The sequence below is a fragment of the Macaca fascicularis genome, chromosome 14 (genome assembly GCF_037993035.2).
Source record: "Macaca fascicularis isolate 582-1 chromosome 14, T2T-MFA8v1.1".
Lineage (NCBI taxonomy): Eukaryota > Metazoa > Chordata > Mammalia > Primates > Cercopithecidae > Macaca > Macaca fascicularis.
This window is the reverse complement of record NC_088388.1, coordinates 10687966-10713278: the sequence shown is the minus strand read 5'-3', so window position 1 is coordinate 10713278 and position 25313 is coordinate 10687966. Positions and strand designations below refer to the sequence as shown.

Below are 25313 nucleotides of genomic sequence, written 5' to 3'. Positions count from 1 at the left end.
TACCTCTCTCCTGAGTGTGTCCCTGTTATTGAACTGCCTGTTCAACAACTGACACTTACATATGCCTTAGGCAAAATTTTTTTATATTGAAAGTTAATAATATAAGGGATTCCTGGCCAGGTGCAGTGGCTCACGCCTGTGATCCGAACACTTTGGGAGGCCGAGGCAGGCAGGTCACTTTAGGTCAGGAGTTTGAGACCAGTCTGGCCAACCTGGTGAAACCCGTCTCTACTAAAAATACAAAAATTAGCCGTGTGGGGTGGCGTGCGCCTGTAATCCCAGCTACTCGGGAGGCTGAGGCATGAGAATCACTTGAACCTGGGAGGCAGAGGTTGCACTGAGCCAAAATCATACCACTGTACTCCAACCTAGGCGACAGAGCTGAGACTCTTTGTCAAAAAAAAAAAAAAGAAGATTCCTTCTGTGTTCCCAACCATGGCATTTCATTTAGTCCCTCAGTGATCTTTTACTTCTCCAGTCTTCAACATCCAGGCAGATGGTCTCAAGACCTGTGTTCTGTCTTGTCAGCAGTCCTCTCATTCCCATCCTCACTGCCTTAGTGCGAGCCCTCATCTCTTGCCGAGATTATGCGGTAGCTTTTCAGTTCAGTCCATGCTGTACCCTGCTGCCGGAGTTCTTTCTAAAACGTGATATTGTCACACCCTTACCTAAAAACCTTTAGTGATTCCTTATTACACAAAGGATATAATCCAGATTACATGGCATTTAAAGCCATTTGGAATCTGGCCAGTTGTTCCTTCTCCCCAGAATGCCTTTCCCTTCCTTGTTCACCTCATGAACTTAAATCTTTAAGACCAAGCTTACCACCTCTTCCGAAACATTCTTAATTTACTACAGTGGCTGTCTCTGCTGCATTCCCACAACTCATACAGTTTTACTGGTGCATATTTGCTTTTCAGCTACTTGTGGGCACCATATTACCAATACTAACACAGGTCCTGGACTTAGCTACTTAATGAAAATGATTTCATTAATGGCATTTGAGGGTTAAGATCATTCTGGGGTTCAGTTCCCTGTGACACAAATACAGAGTATGAATACAATGTGGTTTTGTAAGTTAGAAACCTCATGGAATATTGTTCCAACCATTACCAGTTATCTGTGTTCTGCATCTGCATAACAATTTGCATGTTGAAATTTTCCATTAGGAGGGAGTGTTAGGTGAAGGTGAAAAGGCAAACAGCTGGCATGTTCATAGGATCTTTTTTGGCATTGGGCTTGAAGCATTTGGTTTTTCAGGTTTGTTGGGATTTAAACTCATCATTGGCAGAGATTTAATGTTGATAGTAAATGCATGTAGACATGGATCCATCCGGAAACATAGAGATAGGAAAACATGCTTCTTTTTTTTTTTTTTTGAGGTAAGGTCTCACTCTGTTGCCCAGGCTGGAGTGCAGTGGTGTGATCACAGTTCACTGCAGCCTCAGCTTCCTGGCCTCAAATAATTCTCTCACCTCAGCCTTCCAAGTAGCTGGGACTACAGGCGCATGCCACCACACCCAGCTAATTTTTTTTTTTTTTTTTAAACTTTTGTGGAGACAGGATGTCACCTTGTTGCCCTGGCTGGTCTTGATCTCCTGGGCGCAAGCCGTCCACCGGCCTCAGCCCCCCAAAGTGCCGGGATTACAGAGAGCCACCTCGCCTGGCCTGTTTCCCCGCCCCCATCCTTTTTTTTTTTTTTTTTTTTTTTTTTTTTGAGACAGGGTCTCACTTTGTCACCCAGGCTGGAGGGCAGTGGCATGATTTCAGCTCACTGCAACCACCCTCTCCTAGGCTCAAATGGTCCTTCCACCTCAGCCTCCTGAGAAGTAAAGGATTAATTGAAATTTGTTACTTTTTTTTTTTTTTTTTTTTGAGACGGAGTTTTGCTCTGTTGCCCAGGCTGGAGTGCAGTGGCACGATCTTGGCTCACTGCAAGCTCTGCCTCCCGGGTTCACACCATCCTCCTGCCTCAGCGTCCCGCATACCTGGGACTACAGGCACCCGCCAGCACGCCCGGCTAATTTTTTTCTATTTTTAGTAGAGATGGGGTTTCACCATGTTAGCCAGGGTGGTCTCGATCTCCTGACCTCGTGATCCGCCTGCCTCAGCCTCCCAAAGTGCTGGGATTACAGGCGTGAGCCTCCATGCCCGGCCTGCACTTTGCTTTTTAATTCATACGTGGACTATATCTACATATACACTTAGCCCACCTTATCTCAGGTTCTACATCTGTGGATTCAACTAATTGTGGACCAAAAATATATTTTTAAAAAACAACAATAAACACAAATTTTTAAAACAATACAGTGTAACAACTATTTACATAGCATTTACGTTGTATTAGGTGTCTAAAGAATAAAGTATAAGGGACGATGTGTGTAGGTTATATGCAAATACTATGCCATTGTATACATAGGACTTGAGCATCTTCAGATTTTGGGGAGCCGGGGGGTGGTTCTAGAACCTCAAGGTATAGCTGTACCTCATTCTTTTTCATGGCAGCAAGTATGTCACAGTAACTTAAAAAAAAATAACTTTAGGGGCCATGCTAGTCTGTGTATCCTTCCAGTTTTAGTGTATGTGTTGCCAAAGCAAGTGATAGGTGTAACTTTAGTCTTCTGTTGATGGTCGTTTAGAGTATTCCTAATATTTTTTTTTTTTTTTTTTTTTTTTTTGAGACGGAGTCTCGCTGTGTCTCCCAGGCTGGAGTGCAGTGGCGTGATCTCGGCTCACTGCAAGCTCCGCCTCCCGGGTTCACGCCATTCTCCTGTCTCAGCCTCCCAAGTAGCTGAGACTACAGGCGCCCGCCACCACGCCCGGCTAGTTTTTTGTATTTTTAGTAGAGACGGGGTTTCACCATGTTAGCCAGGATAGTCTTGATCTCCTGACCTCGTGATCCACCCGCCTCGGCCTCCCAAAGTGCTGGGATTACAGGCTTGAGCCACCGCGCCCGGCCGAGTATTCCTAATATTTATAACCAGAGCTTTTATGAATATCCTCATACACATATCTTTGTGCATGTATGCAAATATGGCTGTAGGATAAATTCTTAGAAGTGTAACTGTAGAGTTAGAGAATAGTGTGCAGGGGGACTGGGAGAAGAATATGTGCTTTTTAAATTTTGATACATGTTGCTGAATTTAGAGGAGTATAATTTTCTTTTTTTTTTTTTTTTTTTTTTTTTGAGAAGGAGTCTCACTCTGTTGCCCAGGCTGGAGTGCAGTGGCGCTATCTCGACTCATTGCAACCTCTGCCTCCCAGGTTCAAGCGATTCTCCTGCCTCAGCTTCCTGAGTAGCTGGGATTACAGGCGTGTGCTGCCACGCCTGGCTAATTTTTGTATTTTTAGTAGAGACGGGGTTTCACCATGTTGGCCAGGCTGGTTTTGAACTCCTGACCTCAGTTGATCAACCTGCCTCAGCTTCCCAAAGTGCTGGTATTACAGATGTGAGCCACTGCACCCAGCCTAGAGGATTATAATTTTAGAAGATAGATTTCTCATGTAGTCCTGTTTTCCCCATGGATTTATTGTGAGTTTTAAAAAAAATTTAGGGTCAACTTTGCATATTTGCCAATTAGATATTTTTAAATGCTTTTATTAGTGATTTAACTCCTCAAAATGCATTCAGGAATGGTTAAAAGCAAATATTAATTAGTACTCAGATACTTATTTTCCCTTTTCTATAGAGTAAAAGAGCAGCATCATCTGTTCTTGAGGTTGTGCTTAATGTAAAATGCTAGGGATTCCTCTTTTCTTTTTTTGAAGGTGAGAATGTTTGACTAAAAAAAAATTGAATGGATTAACTTTTAGAAATGCATCTTGAAAGTAAAATAAGATTTTGCTATCAGGTGAGTGAAAACAATAATTGGAAATAAAGATTTGAGTTTTCCTCCTTGTTAAACCCAATGAAATTATGATGCTTGGCTCTTCCTCCCCATCAAAAAGAAAGTTAAAGTTAAAATTCCTGTGTGAGGTTGTCATATTCTCATGCTGTATATTTTCTTTCAGATTCCTTTGTTTCTTCCTCTTCCTCTCAGCCTGTATCTCTATTTTCGACCTCACAAGGCAAGTCTGTAATTTTTTTGTGTGCATTGGTAAAAGAAAAATGTTGAGAAAGAGGCTGTAACTGGGGATATGAGGCACAAGTCTTCTATTGCACCCAAATCTCCTAAAATAAAAACTAATTACAAGCTGGTTCTTTCTATTTAGCAGTTTCCAGTGGGTTTCCTGTAATGGTTAATAAAATAAAATGAGGCTGGGTGGACTCTGTAACATAGCATAAACTTCAGGTGTAGTTTTGAGTATTTCTTTAAAATTAAAAACTTGCCCACCAGAATTTGGAGCAGATAGAATTGTGACTCAGAGGCGAGGTGCAGTTGCTCACACCTGTAATCTCAGCGCTTCAGGAGGCAAAGGCGGGCAGATCACTTGAACTCACGAGTTTGAGACCAGCCTGGACAACATGGTGAAACCCTGTGTCTACAAAAAAATATGCAGGCATTGGTGGTGCATGCCTATAGTCCCAGCTGCTCGGGAGGCTGAGGTGGGAGGATTGCTTGAGCCCAGGAGTTGGAGGTTGCAGTAAGCGATGATCGTGCCACTGCACTCCCGCCTGAGTGACAGAGCAAAGACCCTGTGTCACCACCACCACCACCAACAGCAACAAAATTGTGGCTCAGAAAACACCCAACCCCTAGAATGCATTTAATGTATTGATTTGCAGCTATGAAACTGGTTTAGAGAGGTAGCAGATTTGGAAAAACAGTATAAAAGTATGCTTCCACTGAACTAGAAAAATACCAACCTAGCTAGGGCATTTTAATGTGAATTTATCTGAGATACGTCATAAAAGTTAGGCTAGTTCCAAATTGCCTAGGAACATTGAACAAGTCAGTTATGTGACTTTTGGCAACCAGGGCTTCTTGTCCTAGAGATTGAGATGTGGCTTTGTTTTGTTTTGTTTTTAATCTGTCAGTCTGTAGGGAAGGGAATCAGTTTGTGGAGGTAACATTGCCAAGAAGCTGAAAGAGAGGGTACTATGTGCTTCATCAATTTATACTAATAATAAAGTATTATTTCATTTGTGCTGCTGTACTAGACCCAAATACAGGTCAATTGAGAACCTTTATTTTAAAAAAGGAAAAAGTAATTAAAATCACTAGATAGATTGTGGAGTTCTGTAGCTGCAAAAGACTTTTACCTTATAAGAATAAAAACATAATGGGATTTAAAAAAAAATTAGTGAAACTTTTGCCTGGTTAAATCTGCTTCTTAGGAAACATGGTAGGGAATTTTTTTTTTTTTTTTTAAGACAGGGTCTCACTCTGTCACCCTGGCTGAAGTGCAATGGCACATTCATAGTTCAGTGCAGCCTCAATCTCCTGGGTTCAAGTGATCCCCCCACCTCAGCTTCCTGAGTAGCTGGGACTGTATACAGGCACATGCCACCATGCCCTGCTAATTTTTTAATTTTTATTTTGTAGAGACGTTTTGCTATGTTGCCCAGGCTGGTCTGGAACTCCTGGGCTCAACCAGTCCTTCCACCTCAGCCCTCCAAAGTGCTGGGATTATAAGCATGAGCCACCACCACATCTGACCAACAATTTGTTTATTTTAATTTAAACTGATGACATTAGAACCCCAATTCCTTTATAATGTGCCTTAATATGTGAATTTGGATATCTTGTGAGCCAAATAATGACCTCTGAAATTAACATGTTTACATTAAAAGATAGAAATTTTGTTAATATTAGAAAGTAACTCAAACATATTAAGTAGTTATGTTGTTCTTGACATTTGGAACTTGACCATATTTATATTTTTAAGGGTTTTTTTTTCCTTAGGAGAATAATTTAAGCAAATAGGTATTAAATTTATTCTACTGTGGAAGAAAAATATAGTATAAATAGAACAAATAATTATTTCCTCTCTTGTATTTCAGATCTTTAAGAATACATTCTAATCTTAAGTCACTATTTTTTTTTTCTTTTCTTTTATCTTTTTTTTTTTTTTTTTTGAGATAGAGTCTTACTCTTTTGCCCAGGCTGGAGTGCAATGGTGTGATCTCAGCTCACTGCAACCTCCACCCACCAGGTTCAAGCGATTCTCTCACCTCAGCCTCCTGAGTAGCTGGGATTACAGGCATGCACCACCACACCCAGCTAATTTTTGTATTTTTAGTAGAAACGGGGTTTCACCATGTTGGCCAGGCTGGTCTCAAACTCCTGACCTCAAGTGATTCGCCTGTCTTGGCCTCCCAAAGTGCTGGCATTACAGGCATGGGGCATGTTGCCAGGCCAAGTCACTTTTTTCATATAGAAAAGGGATAGTTAGGCCGGGCGCAGTGGCTCACACCTGTAATCCTGGTACTTTGGGAGGCTGAGACGGGCGGATCACGAGGTCAGGACATCGAGACCATCCTGGCTAACACGGTGAAACCCCGTCTCTACTAAAATACAAAAAAAAAAAAAAAAAATTAGCCGGGTGTGGTGGCGGGCGCCTGTAGTCCCAGCTACTTGGGAGGCTGAGGCAGGAGAATGGCGTGAACCTGGGAGGCGGAGCTTGTAGTGAGCCGAGATCGCGCCACTGCACTCCAGCCTGGGTGACAGAGCGAGACTCCGTCTAAAAAAATAAATAAATAAAAAGAAAAGGGATAGTTGATACTCTAAACGGTGTAACAGTGTAACCCATGGCTAACATACCTAATGTATGACATGTTGAAAAGAGAACTGTCATAGCTTTAAAAATTATTTTCATCCCTGGTTAACAGAAATTACATGTGCACTCAAGTAGAAGGGAGGTAAATAAAAAGGATTTAAATTAAAAATGAATGTTTAAATAGGTTTCAGTTTCACAGTGTGTATTAGAATTTGTAAGACAGCACATATACTTATTCTTACTTTTTGCTTACAAAAAATTTTTTTTGACCAGTGTAGATTGAGAATAGCGCTATTGTAAAAAGGTAATTAAGAATGCCCTATCTGGCTGGTCGCGGTGGCTCACACCTGTAATCCTAGCACTTTAGGAGGCCAAGACAGGCGGGTCACCTGACGTCAGAAGTTCAAGGCCAGCGTGGCCAACGTGGCGAAACCCCGTCTCTACTGAAAATACAAAAATTAGCCGGGTGTGGTGGTAGGCACCTATAATACCAGCTACTTGGAGGCTGAGGCAGGAGAATCACTTGAACCTGGGGGACAAAGTTTGCAATGATCCAAGATCGCGCCATTGCACTCCAGCCTGGACGAAAGAGCGAAACTCCATCTCAAAAACAATACAAAACAAAAAGAATGCCCTATTCTCGAATGGGTTTCATTTAACTTCTATTAGTAGCATTTTCTCCTGCAACAAACAAATAAACAAAACACATGATGGAAAAGTAGCCCAGTGGGGCCCTACGTCATTGGTGGTCTAGAGGTTAGTCTGTTCAGTTGTTTGAGGGAACACCTTGGCAGATGATTAGGTGTTTTCTAGGGTAGCCAAGACTGGTAGCTTCCAGTCTGCCTTAGTGAAAATAAGGGAAGAGGAAGCTGTTGATATAGTTGGTTAACTATATTAAAACCCTGGGTGGGAGATGAGGGCTGTGGGAACAGTCCACTTCCACACAGGCCTTTGAAAGTGACTACTGCCACCAGCATGCACCTTGAGTCCATCACCGACACTAACCCAACTAATTTCTTTGGCTTCATATACCTTAGCTATCTAGCCTTAGGGAAATTGTGGCTATTTTTATATACTCCAATCATGTTAAGCAATATGTAGTAATAATAGGACTTAAAAAAAAAAAAAAAATAGAGACAAGGTCTCACTAGGTTGCCTAGGCTGAACTCCTGAGCACAAGCGGCCCTCCCACCTCAGCTTCCCAAAGTGCTGGGATTACAGGCATGAGCCACCATACCTGGGCTAAATAGGACTTTTTAAGATTTAAGAATGACATGATTTTTTTTATCCTGAAATATGTATTTATCATTATTGGGTTTCAGGTAGATGCATGTATAAAAAATGTCATTAATTCAGACTGAGTAAAGGGCAGTTAAAGTTTTTTAAAGTAAATTTTGTGATATTTACTAAGTTGTAGTGCTTTGAGAATACAGCTACATAAGCTAGGAAGTTAAACTTTTGATATGAATAGATTTCTAATTAGAATGTCAATGGAGTACCCCTGAGTAGTCCTTGTGGTCTTTTGCTTATGGCTTCCTTTTTCTATGAAGCAACATTATATTTCAGCCTAATCCCTGAGAGTTTCAAAATAGTGGATTACATTTTAATGTTTTCCTGTACTTCATAAAAACATACGAAGATATTGACAGAAGTATAGATGTAGTATGTGGCTAATTTTTATTGAACTTTTACTATGCCCAGTAAACTTTAAATGAATCATCTCATTTAATCTTCATAAGCAGTTCTATGAAGGAAAGGGACTGGCTCTTTTACCAATTGAAATGACTTGAAAATGGTGAAATCACTTGCTCAAGGTAACACAGCAAGTAAGTGGTAGATGGAGGATGCCAAAGCCATGGTCATAACTGCTCTACCTGTAATAAAGATGATCAGATAAACTAGCTATATTTTAGGGTTCAGACTTCTTTTTAGAGATGGCATTTTGAAGTTAGTATTAAAATCATGACAGCAGAAGAGGTAGATACTGTTGTTTTGACCATATTATCGCTATTAGTGATATAATTTAGTATCATCTGGGGTATATGCTCCCTCCAACAAAATCAAAATCAGACTGAAATTTTGTTTTACTTTTCCAAACCTTTGATAAGAGTGGAAGCTGGAAAATACTGTTTCTTTAGAAAGCATTGGAAGAAAAGTAGGTGAAAATGAGATTGGAAAGAGAGGATCCATCCACCATGCCACATTGGAAGCACATTTGCATTAATGAACGCTTGCATTCAATTTGACTAATGCAGTAGGCATCTGGAATAGGAAGTTACAACCCTGAATTTGGGGGCAAGCATTGAGGAAAAAAATAAATTTGCCAGTTACAGCCTTTTTAAAAAAAAAACAGAACAAAAACAAAACAAAAGAAAAACATTTTTCTTTGTGTAAAAGAGACTTTTTGTTTAGGATCTAGCTTGGCTGCAGAGTGTCTGCTGGCTAACTTCCTATTTTGATGCTGTGGCTGAAAGTTGTTGATACTGTTTTGCACGAATTTGTCGTCTTGTTTTGTGAACATGAGAAAATTCAAGTGTAGGAAAACCTATGCCTGAATATTTCAAATCTCCTTCAAATGAATATGCATAGTATGGATGTGAAAAAGTAAGTTAGTGGCTACTACAGGCTGGCACCCATTGTTCACTGATGTATATAGTGATTCCATGTTATAGATATCCTTTTAGTAAAAAGTAATGAATTTCTTAGGTGAGCGGGTAATTAACAACATGGTAACTATAACCTAATTTTAAACTATTTACTCTTTTTAGGAAGAACTCTTTGATATAGGATATAACATTCCTTATTCCTTAATTATAGATCACATTTTGTTTTTAGTAATGAAGTTGTAAGTACTTGAATAGATGAGTACTAAATCTTTAAGAGACACTTTGAGGAAAAAGAGGCAGAATAAATAGTATATGAAGGATTTTCAATTCACATGTATTTACTCATAAGTACTTTTTGTTGGTTGTTTGTTTTTTTTGTTTTTTGTTTGTTTGTTTGTTTGTTTGTTTGAGACGGAGTCTTGCTCTGTCACCCGGGCTGGAGTGCAGTGGCCGGATCTCAGCTCACTGCAAGCTCCGCCTCCCGGGTTCATGCCATTCTCCTGCCTCAGCCTCCCGAGTAGCTGGGACTACAGGCGCCCGCCACCTCGCCCGGCTAGCTTTTTGTATTTTTTAGTAGAGACGGGGTTTCACCGTGTTAGCCAGGATGGTCTCGATCTCCTGACCTTGTGATCCGCCCGTCTCAGCCTCCCAAAGTGCTGGGATTACAGGCTTGAGCCACCGCGCCCGGCTTGTTTGTTTGTTTTTTAAGAGATATGGTCTCACTGTGTTTCCCAGGATGGTGTCAAACTCCTGGACTCAAGCAATCTTCCCACCTCAGCCTCCTGAGTAGCTGGGACTACAGGCGGGCACCACTGTGCCCAGTCATAGACATTGTAGTTTTTTGTTGTTGTTGTTGTTGTTTTTATCATGTTATTTTAAACTCCCCATCTTGCTCTGAAGGATAAAATACTCTGGGCATAAAAGAGAGAAATTTCTGCCTCAATTCCCATACCAGATTTTCTAGTCAGATGTGGTTTTTTCCTTCTTCCAATAAAAATGCAGAATTACTGTACTTTAGAATTAGTATATGGAAGTGTTTAGGCACGGGAAGACCACTCCTGCTGCATGCCTTGCTACTCTTAAGTTGTGCCCAGTTCAAGCCCATCTATGTGAGGAGAAGCCATCAGAGTGGCTCCTCCTGTGGGATTTTATGGGACTAGAGCTCTGAAGTATGACCCTTATCTTTCTGCCCTTTCAACACATACCAGATGTATTAAGGCTGTGGTTCTGAAACCAAGTTCATTGCCTGGGAAACTTGTAATACAAATTCCTGAGCTCTGTCCTCTTTAGGAAGTTCTGAGGCAGTAAATCAGAGATAAACCCCGTGAAGAACTAGTAGTTGCTCTTAAGTTTGAGAGGGATTGTGAAAAATTGTGCCAAAGGCTGTCTCTGTGCTTGGTTATTAAATTGTTCAGCTGGTTGTACATTGAACTAAAATATACTTTGACCCTGCTGGTGGTAAAGATCATTTGCGAAACATTTTGTTCAGGAAAATTTACTGGCTGGGTGTGGTGGATCACTTGAGGTCAGGAGTTTGAGACAAGCCTGGTGGACATGGCAAAACCCCATCTCTGCTAAAAATACAAAACTTAGCTGGGCGTGGTGGTGTGTGCCTGTAGTCCCAGCTACTCGGGAGGCTGGGGCAGGGGAATCACTTGAACTGGGGAGGTAGAGGTTGCAGTGAGCTGAGATCAGGCCACTGCACTCCAGCCTGGTTGACAGAGTGAGACTGAGACTGTTTCAAAAAAAGGAAAAGTTATTTATCTTTCAATGTTGGCTTAGAATTTCTTATATGTTGAGTTCTCTTGTGGGGTTTTTGGTTTTGCTTTTGGGTTTTTTTGTTTTTTTGTTTTTTTTGAGACGGGATCTCACTCTGTTGCCCAGGCTGAATGCAGCGGGTCAGTTAGGGCTCACTGCAGTCTCGACTTCCCAGGCTCAAGCGATCCTCCCATCTTACCTTCCTGAGTAGTTGGAACCACAGGCATGTGCCACCACACCAAGCTAATTTAAAAAAAAAAAAATTATATATATATATATATAAATTTTTTTTTTTTTTTTTTTGAGACGGAGTTTTCGTTCTTGTTGCCCAGGCTGGAGTGTGATGGCCCGATCTCGGCTCACACCCAGGTTCAAGTGATTCTCCTGCCTCAGCCTCCTGAGTAGCTGGAATTACAGGCATGTGCGACCATTCCTGGCTAATTTTGTATTTTTAGTAGAGATGGGGTTTCTCCATGTTGGTCAGGCTGTTCTCAAGCTCTCAACCTCGGGTGATCTGCCCGCCTCAGCTTCCTAAAGTGCTGGGAGTACAGTCGTGAGCCACTGCACCGGGCCCTAAAATTTTTTATAGAGAAGGGGTCTGTCTCATCATTTTGCCCAGGCTCGTCTAGCTTCTGGGCTCAAGCAGTCCTCCCACCTGAGCCTCCCAAAGTGTTGAGATTACAGGCATGAGCCGCCATGCCAGGCTGGGCTCTCAAACATCTTTATCTGCATAGAACCTAGCACAATTCTTGGGATGCCATAGGCGTTTGGTTTATATCAACATATTCAGACGTTGCATCACCCAAGATTTTGAAGTAAATAAAAGCTCTTTGAATTATTTCCCTTAATATGTGAATGGTAGAAGGGAAAGTGTCTAAAGCTCTACATGAGGATTTTCTGTATTATACCAGATGAAGGTGGTTACAATTTGCCAATATGCCTTTTCTCTCCCCTAATAAAAAGGCATGTGGTCTGGAGTCTCTATGTCAAGAGAGTTTTTTGAGAATGTGGTGTTTGGGGACGTTTATTGGGGATTTACTAAGTGGCAGATACTGCTGTGAACATATATTAACTCATTTAATCCTCGCAGCAGTTCTAAAGTTAGGTGCTTTAATTTTCCCATTTTGATGAGATTTTGATGAGATGGGATTAAGCAGTTTACTCAGGGCCACACGATTAGTAATTGTGATGAAAGGACTTCGATTTTTTTTTTTTTTTTTTTTTTTTTGAGATGGAGTCTCACACTGTTGCCTGGGCTGGAATGCAATGGCGTGATCTTGGCTCACTGCAACCTCCACCTCCTGGGTTCAAGTGATTCTCCTGCCTCAGCCTCCTGAGTAGCTGGGATTATAGGCATGCGCCACCATACTCTGCTAATTTTTTCTATTTTTAGTAGAGACAGGGTTCTCCATGTTGGTCAGGCTGGTCTCGAACTCCTGACCTCATGATCTGCCCAGTTCGGCCCCCAAAGTGCTGGGATTACAAGCGTGAGCCACCATACCTGGCTGACTTTGAATTTTTTAATAAGAATTTTTTGGCTGGGCGCGGTGGCTCACGCCTGTAATCCCAGCACTTTCTGAGAGGCCAAGGTGGGCATATCACCTGAGGTTGGGAGTTCCAAACCACCCTGACCAACATGGAGAAACCCCATCTCTACTAAAAATACAAAATTAGCTGGGCATGGTGGCACATGCCTGTAATCCCAGCTACTCCAGAGACTGAAGCAGGAGAATCGCTTGAATGCAGGAGGCGGAGGTTGCGGTGAGCCGAGATCACACCATTGCACTCCAGCCTGGGCTAAAACAGTGAAATTCCATCTCAAAAAAAAAAATTTATTTGGGTCTAAAAATTTAGAATTTAGAATATGACTACCAACTTAATTTCCTAGTCTTTGTTTCAGATAATATATCTCAGTGGAGTATTTAGAGTTTAAGAAGATGAGTAATCATGCAGCTGAGTACTTGATAAGTTTGAGAACATGTTCATGATCACTGTGGGGATATGACATTTTTTACCTCTTACCGTATATTGATTCTCACCCACCCCCCTTTTTTTGAGACAAGGTCTTGCTGTGTCACCCAGGGTGGAGTGCATGGCTCACTGCAGCCTCGACCTCCTGGGCTCAAGCAGTCCTCCCACTTCAGCCTCCCAAGTAGTCAGGACCACAGGTGCATGCCACCATGCCTGGCTAATTGTTAATTTTTTTGTAGAGATGGGGTCGCACTGTGTTGCCCAGGTGGGTCTCAAACTCCTAGGCTCAAGCCATCTCCCTACCTTGGCCTCTCAAAGTGCTAGGATTACAGGCATGAGCCACCACACCCAGCTGATTACCTTTTTAGTAAATCTACTAGATCTATGACCTTATTTGTTAATAATTAGAGTAGCACCATGTTTTTAAGTGATTAGAACTCTTGAAAATGAATATCCACATTAAATTCCGTTATAGCAAAGATCTAATTTAGAAAATGTTCATAATGAGTTTTGATGGCGATTTGTTTTGGGTAATGTTGGAAGGCTCTTGGAGTGCATGTGAAGGGATGAATCTTTGTTTTTGTTTTTTTTTTTTTGAGACGGAGTCTCGCTCTGTCGCCCAGGCTGGAGTGCAGTGGCCGGATCTCAGCTCACTGCAAGCTCCGCCTCCCGGGTTCACGCCATTCTCCGGCCTCAGCCTCCCGAGTAGCTGGGACTACAGGCGCCTGCCACCTCGCTCAGCTAGTTTTTTGTATTTTTTTAGTAGAGACGGGGTTTCACCGTGTTAGCCAGGATGGTCTCGATCTCCTGACCTCGTGATCCTCCCGTCTCGGCCTCCCAAAGTGCTGGGATTACAGGCTTGAGCCACCGTGCCCGGCCGGGATGAATCTTTTGAAAAAAGAAAGGTGGTAGACATTTTCTGAGACATAAAATAATCCAGATTTATTCCACCAGACAGTTTTACAGTGTTTAGTATTTTAGGAGCTAACTGCCTTCAGATTCACTGGACTATTCTGTCCTTTTGCCATGTACTGACCTGGGCAACACCAGTGACTACAAGTGCCATGCTGACCAGTTGGAAGAGTCTTTGCTTATCAGAGCTGTTCTAAAAGGCTTATTAGTTTTTGGTCTTCATTCTATTTAATGTTTTCATGCCTTTATACACTTTTTACTTCCAGCCCAATTTTTCCCATTGTCTTGGTACAGGTCAGCTCTGTCCACATTTGTTAGGGTTTCAGCTGGCCAAAAATGGTCTTTTCATTTGCTGAAATTCTAAACAAAATAATTAAAGTTAAAGCTCAGATGATGATGCTACCTTATTTTTCTACACGTGGGAAAGCTTGACTGACAATAATGATTAGCGCCTGCATCTCACAATCACTGAGAAATGAAGGCAGCACTGACCTCTGTTTACCCTCTGAGCTTGCCCCCAGAAAATAATATACACCCTAAATAGTAAGTTATAATATTTTTATTAGGGAACATTATTAGAGGTTTTTTTATATATCTAGTAACCATGTCATATTAAGTAATCTTTTTTCTTTTTCTTTTTTCCTTTTGTTTTTCTTTTTTTCTTTTCCTTTCTTTTCTTTTTTTTCTCCACTCTGTCACCCAAGCTGGAGTGCAGTGGCATGACCGTGGCTCACTGCAGCCTTGACCTCCCAAACTCAAGCAATCCTCCCACTCCAGCCTCCCAAGTGACTGGGACTACAGGCACGTGCCACCATGCACAGCTAATTTTTCTATTTTTTGTAGGGGCAGGTTCTCACCATGTTGCCCGGGCTGATTTTGACCTCTTGGACTCAAGCAGTCTTCCCTCCTCTGCCTCCCAAAGTTGTGAGATATAGGCGTGAGCCACCACACCCAGCCTAAATAATCTTTAATGTTTGAAGTCTGTCAGGCCATTATGGTGCTCAGTAGAGGACTTCTTAGTATTCTGAATATAGGACTTCTAACATTATCTTTAGTTTTACCTAAGATTATTCTACACCTAACTTGAAGCTTTTGGAGTACTAAAAGTTCAAGAAAGTTAAGAGAAAAGCAAAACTGATAAACTGACCAGTTTGTGTCCTGCTAAAGCATAGACAGTTTTACCATGCTCTTCCCAGTGATGTGAATATTCTTTGGTTAGCATTCAATTTGGTTGCTTTCTTTTTAGTTTAATCAAGCACCATCACCACTATATCACTGTCATCATCATTTTACTTATTGATTTTGCTTATTGTCTGCCTTCCCCTCTGTGTTGTAAGCTCCATAAAGGCAAGAAATTTTTTCTGTTTTATTCACTGCTTTAAGCCCAGTTTCTAAAACAATGTCTGGCACGTGGTAAGCACTCAATAAATACCTCTTGAATTATTGCTAATTCATTTTGTAGACTTTCATCTGTAAGATGACAGATCTGAATCATCTGAAATCTCCATCTCCATAAGCTGGCTGGGCGCAGTGGGTCATGCCTGTAATCCTAGTACTTTGGGAGGCTGAGGCGAGCGGACTGCGTGAGCTCAGGTGTTCGAGACCAGCCTGGGCAGTGTGGTAAAACCACATCTTTACTAAAAATACAAAAAATTAGCCAGGTGTGGTGGTGCACGCTTGTAATCCCAGCTACTCGGGAGGCTGAGGCAGGAAAATTGCTTGAATCTGGGAGGCGGAGGTTGCAGTGAGCCGAGATTACACCATTGCACTCCAGCCTGGGCGACAGAACTAGACTCTGTCTTAAAAAAGCACACAAAAAACACATTAAAAAAACATATAAGCTGAACCTTCCCTGTGGGGTGGAGTCAGTTTGACTTACCTCAGAGTTGTTTGAAGAGAGAGAGAGGTTTCCAAACAGTTTTACAATAACCGTAGTTCACTGAATGCTTTCTGGTAGAAACACTGACTAGTAGCTTCAGTAACAATGCATGGCTCAGATTGTGGAATATTTCTGATTTAAATGTAATCTGTAGTACTTTATACTTCAGAAGTTTGAACCTTTTAACCTACAGTGCTGGGCTTCATTTCTGTTATGCCCTAATCTAGTCATGCTGAATATCCATACTATATAATGGCAGATGCAAACCATGTTTTACTAAATTAGAACTACATATGAGTTATAGTTTACTTCAAGTGTTTTGTTTTGGTAATATAGCTTTGCCACCAAGCTTTAACTGTTTTCCTTAACGTACAAAGGCTTTTTATTCTAATAACCAGGTTTCAGTTATACTATTTCTAAAGCTCAGCTCTTATTACATCAAATTTCAGTGATGTGTTGAAGTAGGGGAACTTTATATGGCATTTCAAAACATTTTTATAATAGTGGAATTTTATTTATTGTAAAATATTTTTGTCTTTAATAAAATAATTTTGAATGACGTCATAATTTTGCTTTTATCTGGTATGCGGATGTTTACATGAAAAAGAGAATATAGACTGAATAAAGATAATCCTAAAAGAACTTCTCTGTCACATTTTTCCCAGTTATTCATGCTCAAGGCATTGCTGTCCTGAGCCTACTTAGGTCTCAGCTGACCAAGCTGAATCTTTGATTCACTTATTTGGGGCTATTTATTTAAGACCCACTTTGTTCCAGCTCCAAAGATACAACAATATGCAAGAAAGACAGCGCCCAGGGCTGGGCTTGGTGGCTCATGCCTATAATCCCAGTGCTTTGGGAGGCCAAAGTGGGCAGGTTGCTTGAACCCAGTAGTTTGAGACCAACCTGGCAATGTAGCGAGGCACCATGTCTGCAGAAAGTTTAAAAATTAGCCAGGTGTGGTGGCATGTGCCTGTGGTCCCAGCTACTTGGGAGGCTGAGGTGGGAGGATAGCTTGAGGCCAGGAGGTCAAGGCTGCAATGAGCCACAATTGCACCACTTGCACTCTGGCCTGGAGGACAGAGGAAGACCTTGTCTCAAATACAAACAAATAAGTGAAGTAAGAAAGCACCAGCCCTTGGGATATTTGTTTTGATCCTTTTCCCCAGTAAAAACTTGTTAGAGTAGGAAGTTAGAAAACAGCGTGGTAGATTGATGGCTTATTAACTACTAAGACAACATATTACTTTGAGAAGGATATTTTCTATTTTAAAAGTAATTCTGGAGGTCACTCTTTTTTGTGTGTATGTGTGTGGAGATGGAGTTTCACTTTTGTTACTCAGGCTGGGGTGCAATGGCACGACCTCAGCTCACTGCAGTGCCCGCCTCCCAGGTTCAGAGGATTCTCCTGCCTCAGCCTCCTGAGTAGGTGGGATTACAGGTGCCTGCCACTACGCCTGGCTAATTTTTTTATATTTTTAGTAGAGACAAGGTTTCACCATTTTGGTCAGGCTGGTCTCGAACTCCTGACCTCAGGTGAGCCACTGCACCCGGCCCAGTTAACTCTGTCTTAACCAAAGAAATCAATTTGCACAGTACAATATTGATTTCAATGACAAGTTAGTACAAGAGATTTTGGAGGGGCCATGCGTGGCAGCTCACACCTATAATCCCAGCACTTAGGGAGGCCAAGGTGGGTAGATCACTTGAGGTTGGGAGTTCAAAACCAGCCTGGCCAACATGGTGAAACACCGTCTCTTCTAAAAATACAAAAATTAACCAGGCTTGATGGTACCTGCCTGTAATCCCAGCTACTTGAGAGACTGAGGCAGGAGAATCACTTGAACCTGGGAGGTGGAGGTTGCAGTGAGCTGAGATTATGCGATTACACTCCAGCCTGGGCGACAAGAAAAAGACTCTGTATTTAAAAAAAAAAAAAAAAAAAAAAGATTTTGGAGGGGGTCCACCTTTTTCAGTACGCTTTAGTTTAGAACATCACAGCTATTTATTTGTACATGGGACAGATTCTTCCTGTGGATAGAATAGAATAATTCTAGTCTCATTTTCAGGTTCAGGGAGGGTCTACTGCATCTCCTAAAAATCAAAAACAAGTCTGGCCACTTGTTTTTTTCCTTCTCAGATTGTGAGACTATAATAGTGGATTTACAGAGGCAGTCTGTGCTCTGAATTGTTCAGCTTACAGATTAAAGTCTATCAACTCTTTATAGTATCAGGTTATTTATTTTGTATCAATTATTTGCTTTTGTTGATTAGCTCTACCAAAATAATAAAAAACCTCCCAAGATTTCTCAATCTTTCCGCCCTTCTTTATGCTTTCTCTTTACAATGGAAAAGTAGTCCAAAAAGTATTTGTTAGGAAATTTTTTTGTTACTTGCAGTTTGTGGCATGATATGGCTTTTCTGTTTCACTGTTGGCAGCTTTATGCATGTCCTGTAGGATAACTTGATCATTTTGTTACATATTTATGTGTGTATATATACATCCTGTGTGTGTGTATATATATATATTTATGTAATTTAAAAAATAAAAAGCATGCTGCTTGGCTTGGCTAGCTAATGTGTAATTGTACCTGGTAAACAATTATTTTCTTTGAAATTCTTGAGCTCTCTTTGTTCTGATGAGCCATCTTCAGAAATTATGACATCTTCCTTTCTTTCATCTTCTGAAATACATAACAATGGCCTTACAATACTACATGGAGAAAAAAGCAATGTGTTAGGGAGCCAGCCTATTTTAGCCAAAGAAGGAAAAGACCACTTGGATCTTCTGGATATGAAAAAGATGGAAAAGCCTCAGGGGATCAGCAACAACATGTCAGACTCTCCAATTTCTCTTGCAGCAGGAGTTCATTGTGACCGTCCTTCTATTCCAGCCAGTTTCCCAGAGCATCCTGCTTTGCTTTCAAAGAAAATTGGTCAAGTGGAAGAGCAAATAGATAAAGAGACCAAGAACCCAAATGAGGTATCAAGTAGGGAAGCTAAAACTGCATTGGATGCTGATGACAGATTCACTTTGCTAACAGCCCAAAAACCACCTACTGAATACTCTAAGGTAGAAGGCATTTATACATACTCTTTGTCCCCATCCAAAGTTTCAGGAGATGGTGTTATTGAAAAGGATTCCCCTGAATCACCATTTGAAGTAATTATTGACAAAGCAGCATTTGACAAAGAATTTAAAGACTTGTATAAGGAGAGCACAGATGATTTTGGTAGCTGGTCTATGCACACTGATAGAGAATCATCCGAAGACATTTCAGAGACTAATGACAAGCTTTTTCCACTGAGAAATAAAGAGGCAGGACGTTACCAAATGTCTGCATTGCTCAGTAGGCAGTTTTCACACACAAATGCAGCACTGGAAGAGGTGTCTAGATGCGTGAATGATATGCATAACTTTACTAACGAAATACTGACTTGGGATCTGGTTCCCCAAGTGAAACAACAGACTGATAAATCTTCTGACTGCATCACAAAAACTACAGGACTTGACATGAGTGAATATAATTCTGAAATTCCAGTTGTAAATCTTAAAGTTAACACTCATCAGAAAATTCCTGTATGTTCTATTAATGGGAGCACTCCCATCACTGAATCAACAGGTGATTGGACAGAAGCATCTCTCCTACAAGAAAATGCTATCACTGGAAAACCTATACCCGACTCTTTCAATTCCACAAAAGAATTCAGTATCAAAGGTGTGCAAGGCAATATGCAGAAACAGGGTGACACACTTGCAGAATTACCTGGATCTCCACCTGAGAAATGTGACTCTTTGGGTTCTGGAGTGGCCACAGTGAAAGTGGTTTTACCTGATGACCACCTGAAAGATGAAATGAACTGGCAGAGCTCTGCATTGGGAGAAATCACAGAAGCTGATAGTTCTGGTGAGTCTGATGACACAGTAATAGAGGACATCACAGCAGATCTATCATTTGAAAATAAGAAAATTCAAGCTGAAAAACCTGTTTCCATTCCAAGTGCTGTTGTAAAAACAGGTGAAAGAGAAATCAAAGAGATTCCCAGTTGTAAGAGAGTAGAAAAAACATCTAAAAATTTTCAAGAGTTGGTCAGTGACTCTGAGCTGCATCAAGAGCAACCTGATATTCTTGGAAGGAGTCCAGCTAGTGAGGCAGCAAAAGTACCCAATATAAATGTCTGCTTAGAAGATGTGAGTGAAGTTGCTCCTGAAAAGCCTGTTACTACTGAGAACCCCAAACTTCCTTCAACAGTGTCTCCAAATGTTTTTAATGAGACAGAATTCTCATTAAATGTGACAACATCTGCCTACTTGGAGTCATTACATGGGAAAAATGTTAAACATATAGATGATTCCTCCCCAGAGGACCTGATAGCAGCCTTTACAGAAACCAGAGATAAAGGAATAGTAGATAGTGAAGGAAATGCCTTTAAAGCAATATCAGAGAAGATGACAGACTTTAAAACAACTCCTCCTGTAGAAGTCTTACATGAAAGTGAGTCCAGTGGTTCTGAAATTAAAGGCATTGGAAGCAAATACAGTGAACAAAACAAACAAACAAATGGAAGTGAGCCTCTAAGTGTTTTCCCTACCCAAGGTACTCCAGTAGCATCTCTTGACTTAGAACAAGAACAGCTCACAATTAAGGCTCTTAAAGAATTAGGTGAAAGACAGGTTGAGAAGTCAGCTTCTGCACAGCATGACGCAGAATTGCCTTCTGAAGAAGCACTGAAGCAAACTTTCACATTTGCTCCAGAATCTTGGCCACAGAGATCATATGACATCCTAGAACATAATGTCAAGAATGGATCCGATCTTGGGATTTCCCAAAAACCCACTACTGTCAGAGAAACTTCTAGGGTAGATGCTGTTTCCAGCCTTAGCAAGACTGAATTGGTAAAACATGTCCTAGCAAGACTTCTGACAGACTTCTCAGGTAACCATTTATATTAGAATACTGCATGTGGTTAATTCTGTGATTGATTACTTATCAGCGTGCCGTTTATGTTAGAGTCTGATTTATACCTACAAAATTATGGCTAGAATACAAATATAATATACTGTATGATGGGAAAGGCAGACTCCTCTCTCGTCTTTTTTTAAATGATTACTTGATTTGGTTTCCTTAATACCAATATTTCCCAAAGCAGTAGACCACTTTGTAACATTAGTCTTCCCCTAAAAATTTTTTCTATGCTCCAGTTATATTTCAAGGTACTTTTCTTTTCTTTCTTTTTTTTTTTTTTTTTTTTTTTTTTTTTTTTTTTTTTTTTGAGACAGAGTCTTGCTCTGTCGCCCAGGCTGGAATGCAGTGGCGAGATCTTGGCTCACCGCAACCTCCACCTCCCGGGTTCAAGCAATTCTCCTGCTTTAGCCTCCCGAGTAACTGGGACTACAGGTGTCAGCCACCATGTCAGGCTAATTTTTGTATTTTTAATAGAGACAGGGTTTCACCATATTGGCCAGGCTGGTCTCGAACTCCTGACCTTGTGATCTGCCCACTTGGCCTCCCAAAGTGCTGGGATTACAGGCATGAGCCACCGCGTCTGGCCAGTTACTACTTTTTTTTTTTTTTTGAGATGGAGTCTCACTGCGTCCCCCAGGCTGGAGTGCAGTGGCGCGATCTCGGCTCACTGCAAGCTTTGCCTCCCGGGTTCACGCCATTCTCCTGCCTCAGCCTCCTGAGTAGCTTGGACTACAGGCACCCACTACCGCGCCCAGCTAATTTTTTGTAATTTTAGTAGAGACGGGGTTTCACCATAGTCTCGATCTCCTGACCTTGTGATCCGCCCGCCTCGGCCTCCCAAAGTGTTGGGATTACAGGTGTGATCCACCGCTCCCGGTCTACTTCTTTTCTTATAGGTTGGCCCTAGGGTGATATTAGTTGAGAACCTAATATCATCAGGTTCTTACTTATGTACAAAGCTTATTTTTAAATCTCCACAATAGTCACACTTTTTAGCACTTGAGTTTTTTGATATGTGCCTTGTGGAATCTTAGCAATCAAAGATAAAGGAATTCCTGCTGGGAAAGATAGTAAATGAAACTTTTAATTAATGTGATCATATACTATAGAGATTTTATGCCCTGAAAGTAGGTAGCCAGTATTGTAGTACTATTTTGTGAGTAATACTTAGGAGAACTCATGCGTTCTTCTACTTTCTATCTTATTTAATATTCTTCAGGCCAAAACTCATTATTGGATGGTACTAGAAACCCCCTCTCTTGTCTTCTATCTATTTCAAATGATCACTTTTCTATCAAGTGGCTTTCAGTTAGATTACTGCAAATTGCTGTCTGTTCTGGGGTCTTGGAAAGTACAAGAAAAAAAAAAGGATCTTTCAAGCCCCTCTACAAGGGACCCCCATCCTTTAATGTAATACCAAGTTTTACATCTACTATATGGTCAGTGTTAGGTGCTATGTAGAGGTCTGTGGTTTTTAAACTATTTGATTATAGATCCTTTTTCAAATGAAATCATATACAGAGTTGTAGAATTTATAAGAAAATTAGATTTTTTTAGGCTAAATGTATTTTGTGTTTGATTATACTATTTACTTTTTATAAGGGCATTTCCTTACTGGAGACTGTAGGTAGATTTATCTTCTTAAGTTTTAATATTTAAAATAGATAAATTGTACTTAACCTTGTAATGGTATTGTGAGGATTAAATATGAAAATGCAGGTAATGCAGTGCCTAGCACATAGTAAATATTCAGTCAGATTTAGCACCAGATACAGGGCCTGCTACATAATAAGTACTGGACAATTATTTGTTGAATGAATGATAGGAATTATTTCACTAACAATTATCAGTGAAGACATTGAGGCTTTTTGATAAACCAAAAATTTTGAGTTACCAATTAAGGATAGCTCTTATACTCTAGTATTTGAAGCTCACTGAATTTAGATTAAAGAGTGCTAGGTTCTAATTCTTGCTGTGCTGTGCCTAGAAGTATGACTTTGAACAATTACATAACCTTTCGGGGGCCTCAGATTTATTATCTGTAAAGTGAGGATGTAAAGTGAAGTAGATGGTCTTCAATTATCATTTCAATAATATGATTCTCTGGCTCTGGTACATTCTAGATTTCTTCCTGAGTTGTCGTAAGTCTTATAGGTAGTAACTTTTGAGTATTAAGGCACATAGGAATTATACTACAAAAACTCCAGTGTCTAATTCTGGCAAATTCTTGTTTTAGCGTGACCTTAGATGACTAGTCTAATTGGTTCAGCATCTTCCTTTGTTAATGTGATGATCATTATTTTGCCCTGCTTTGTATGTTGCAGTAAATAAAGTGCTGTGTAAATGCTAATTATTAGTAATTATCAACTGAATTATTTAATCTAGTGTGAGAGATGAAAAGGGCTATGGAAGTTCAGGATATTTGTCACTGACCAAATTCTATGATTAGTGTATATTTTTAGATGATAATTAAAGAAGACTGGTATAGTTAGACCAAGAAGTTTAAAGGTCTTTCTTGCAGCTTTCAAAAGTGAAAACCTTTTAAAATTGTCTTATGTATGACTAAATCTTTAAAAATAAAATCCATTTCATTGCAGTGAACCAAGATTGTACCACTGAACTCCACTCTGGGTGACAGAGCAAGACTCTGTCTAAATAAATAAATAAATGTAATTAAATTAAAATATCAACCATTTCAATAAAATGCATCAGTGTCTAGTTTTATTTATTTATCTTTTTTTTTTTTTTTTAATTTTTTTTTTTGAGACAGAGTCTCACTCTGTTGCCCAGGCTGGAGTGCAGTGGCGCAATCTCAGCTCACTGCAACCTCCGCCTCCAGAGTTCAAGCAACTCTCCTGCCTCAGCCTCCTGAGTAGCGGGGATTACGGGTGTGTGCCACCACACCCAGCTAATTTTTTGTATTTTTACCAGAGATGGGGTTTCACCATGTTGGCCAGTCTGGTCTCTCAAACTCCTGGCCTCAAGTGATCCGTCTGCCTTGGCCTCCCAAAGTGCTGGGATTTACAGGCCTGAGCCACCACACGCAACCAATTGTTTAGTTTTAAATACGTGTATCTGCATATTCTTCCTTTCTAAGATGATAACAGTGCTTTAATTCTGCCTAAAGTTGTTTGGGAAAATAGGCAAAAGAAACAATGAAAGAATTAGTGGTTTGTTTTCTGTTTTTGCTATTTTATGTTATATTACATAACAGTTTGTAATGAAGCCTTTATGATATTATAGTTGGTTGCTCAGTAATTACATTATGATAGACTCTCATAGTTTGGGGAAGAAAATCAGATCCCTGCCTGTCACATACCTAGTATAGTGAAGATAGTTTTTTGTGTTTTAGTATCCAGATTGGCAAGGTGCAGAGAAATAGCATATAGTTTGGTGAGTACGTGTAAATTGTTATAGCCTTTCTGGAAGGCAGTTGGCAATATGTAACAGACCTAGAATTGCCCTAGCAATCTTGTTTTTAGGAATTTATCCTTTTTAAAAACAAAAAAAGCCCAGGCTGGAGTGCAATGGCACGATCTCGGGTCACTGCAACCTCCACTTCCCGGGTTCAAGCAATTCTACTGCCTCAGCCTACTGAGTAGCTGGGATTACAGGCGCCTGCCACGATGCCTAGCTAATTTTTTGTATTTTTAGTAAAGATGGGGTTTCACTATATTGGCCAAGTAAAGATGGGGTTTCACTATATTGGCCAGGCTGGTCTTGAACTCCTGACCTCATGATCCGCCCGCCTCTGCTTCCCAAAGTGCTGGGATTACAGGTGTGAGTCACGGCGCCCAGCCGGAATTTATCCTTTTTTAAAATGTGCAAAAATAACTACACAGATGTTCATAGTAGCACTGTTTATGATAGTGGCAGATATCTCAGTGTCTTAACAATTCGAGGCCGGGCGCGGTGGCTCAAGCCTGTAATCCCAGCACTTTGGGAGGCCGAGACGGGCGGATCACGAGGTCAGGAGATCGAGACCATCCTGGCTAACATGGTGAAACCCCGTCTCTACTAAAAATACAAAAAACTAGCCGGGCGAGGTGTCGGGCGCCTGTAGTCCCAGCTACTCCGGAGGCTGAGGCAGGAGAATGGCGTGAACCCGGGAGGCGGAGCTTGCAGTGAGCTGAGACCCGGCCACTGCACTCCAGCCTGGGCGACAGAGCGAGACTCCCTCTCAAAAAAAAAAAAAAAAAAAAAAAAAAAAAAAAAAATTCGAGATTGGTTGAGTATATTATGGTGTAATTGTGCAATCAAATATTACACAATCATTGAAGTTGTTAAAGTTTTTTTTTTTTTTTAAGAAATGGAAAAATATAGAAAAGTACAAAGGCAGCATACACCCATATCTTCTCTATATGTAGAATTAACTTATATTGTTAGCATTGGTAGTCATATTTGCTTCCAAACTAAAGGATTCTTTCATTACCATCTGGCCACTCCCCTTCCCCAGACGTAACACCATTAGGGACCTGGTACATCTTTCCAGTTTATTTTAAATAAATGTGTTTGTATTGTTTTATGCTTTTTAACCATTCATTCATATTATCATGTTTG

The 25313-nt window shown here is 40.7% G+C and overlaps 1 protein-coding gene across 5 annotated transcripts in view; it reads left to right on the top strand.

Moving 5' to 3' along the window:
- Nucleotides 1-25313, top strand: part of RTN3 (reticulon 3) — a 75307-nt gene that overhangs the window by 18260 nt on the left and 31734 nt on the right. Inside the window, exons 2-3 of one of the 5 annotated variants that reach the window (XM_045372020.3) lie at nt 4012-4068; nt 18651-20723. The exons of 1 other annotated variant lie outside the window; for it this stretch is intronic. In XM_045372020.3, coding sequence (XP_045227955.2) covers nt 4012-4068; nt 18651-20723 — 2130 coding nt within the window. Of the gene's footprint in view, nt 1-4011; nt 4069-18030; nt 20724-25313 lie in introns of those variants that run through there. 3 more of the 5 variants (XM_045372019.3, XM_045372021.3, XM_074013395.1) reach the window with 3 other exon arrangements.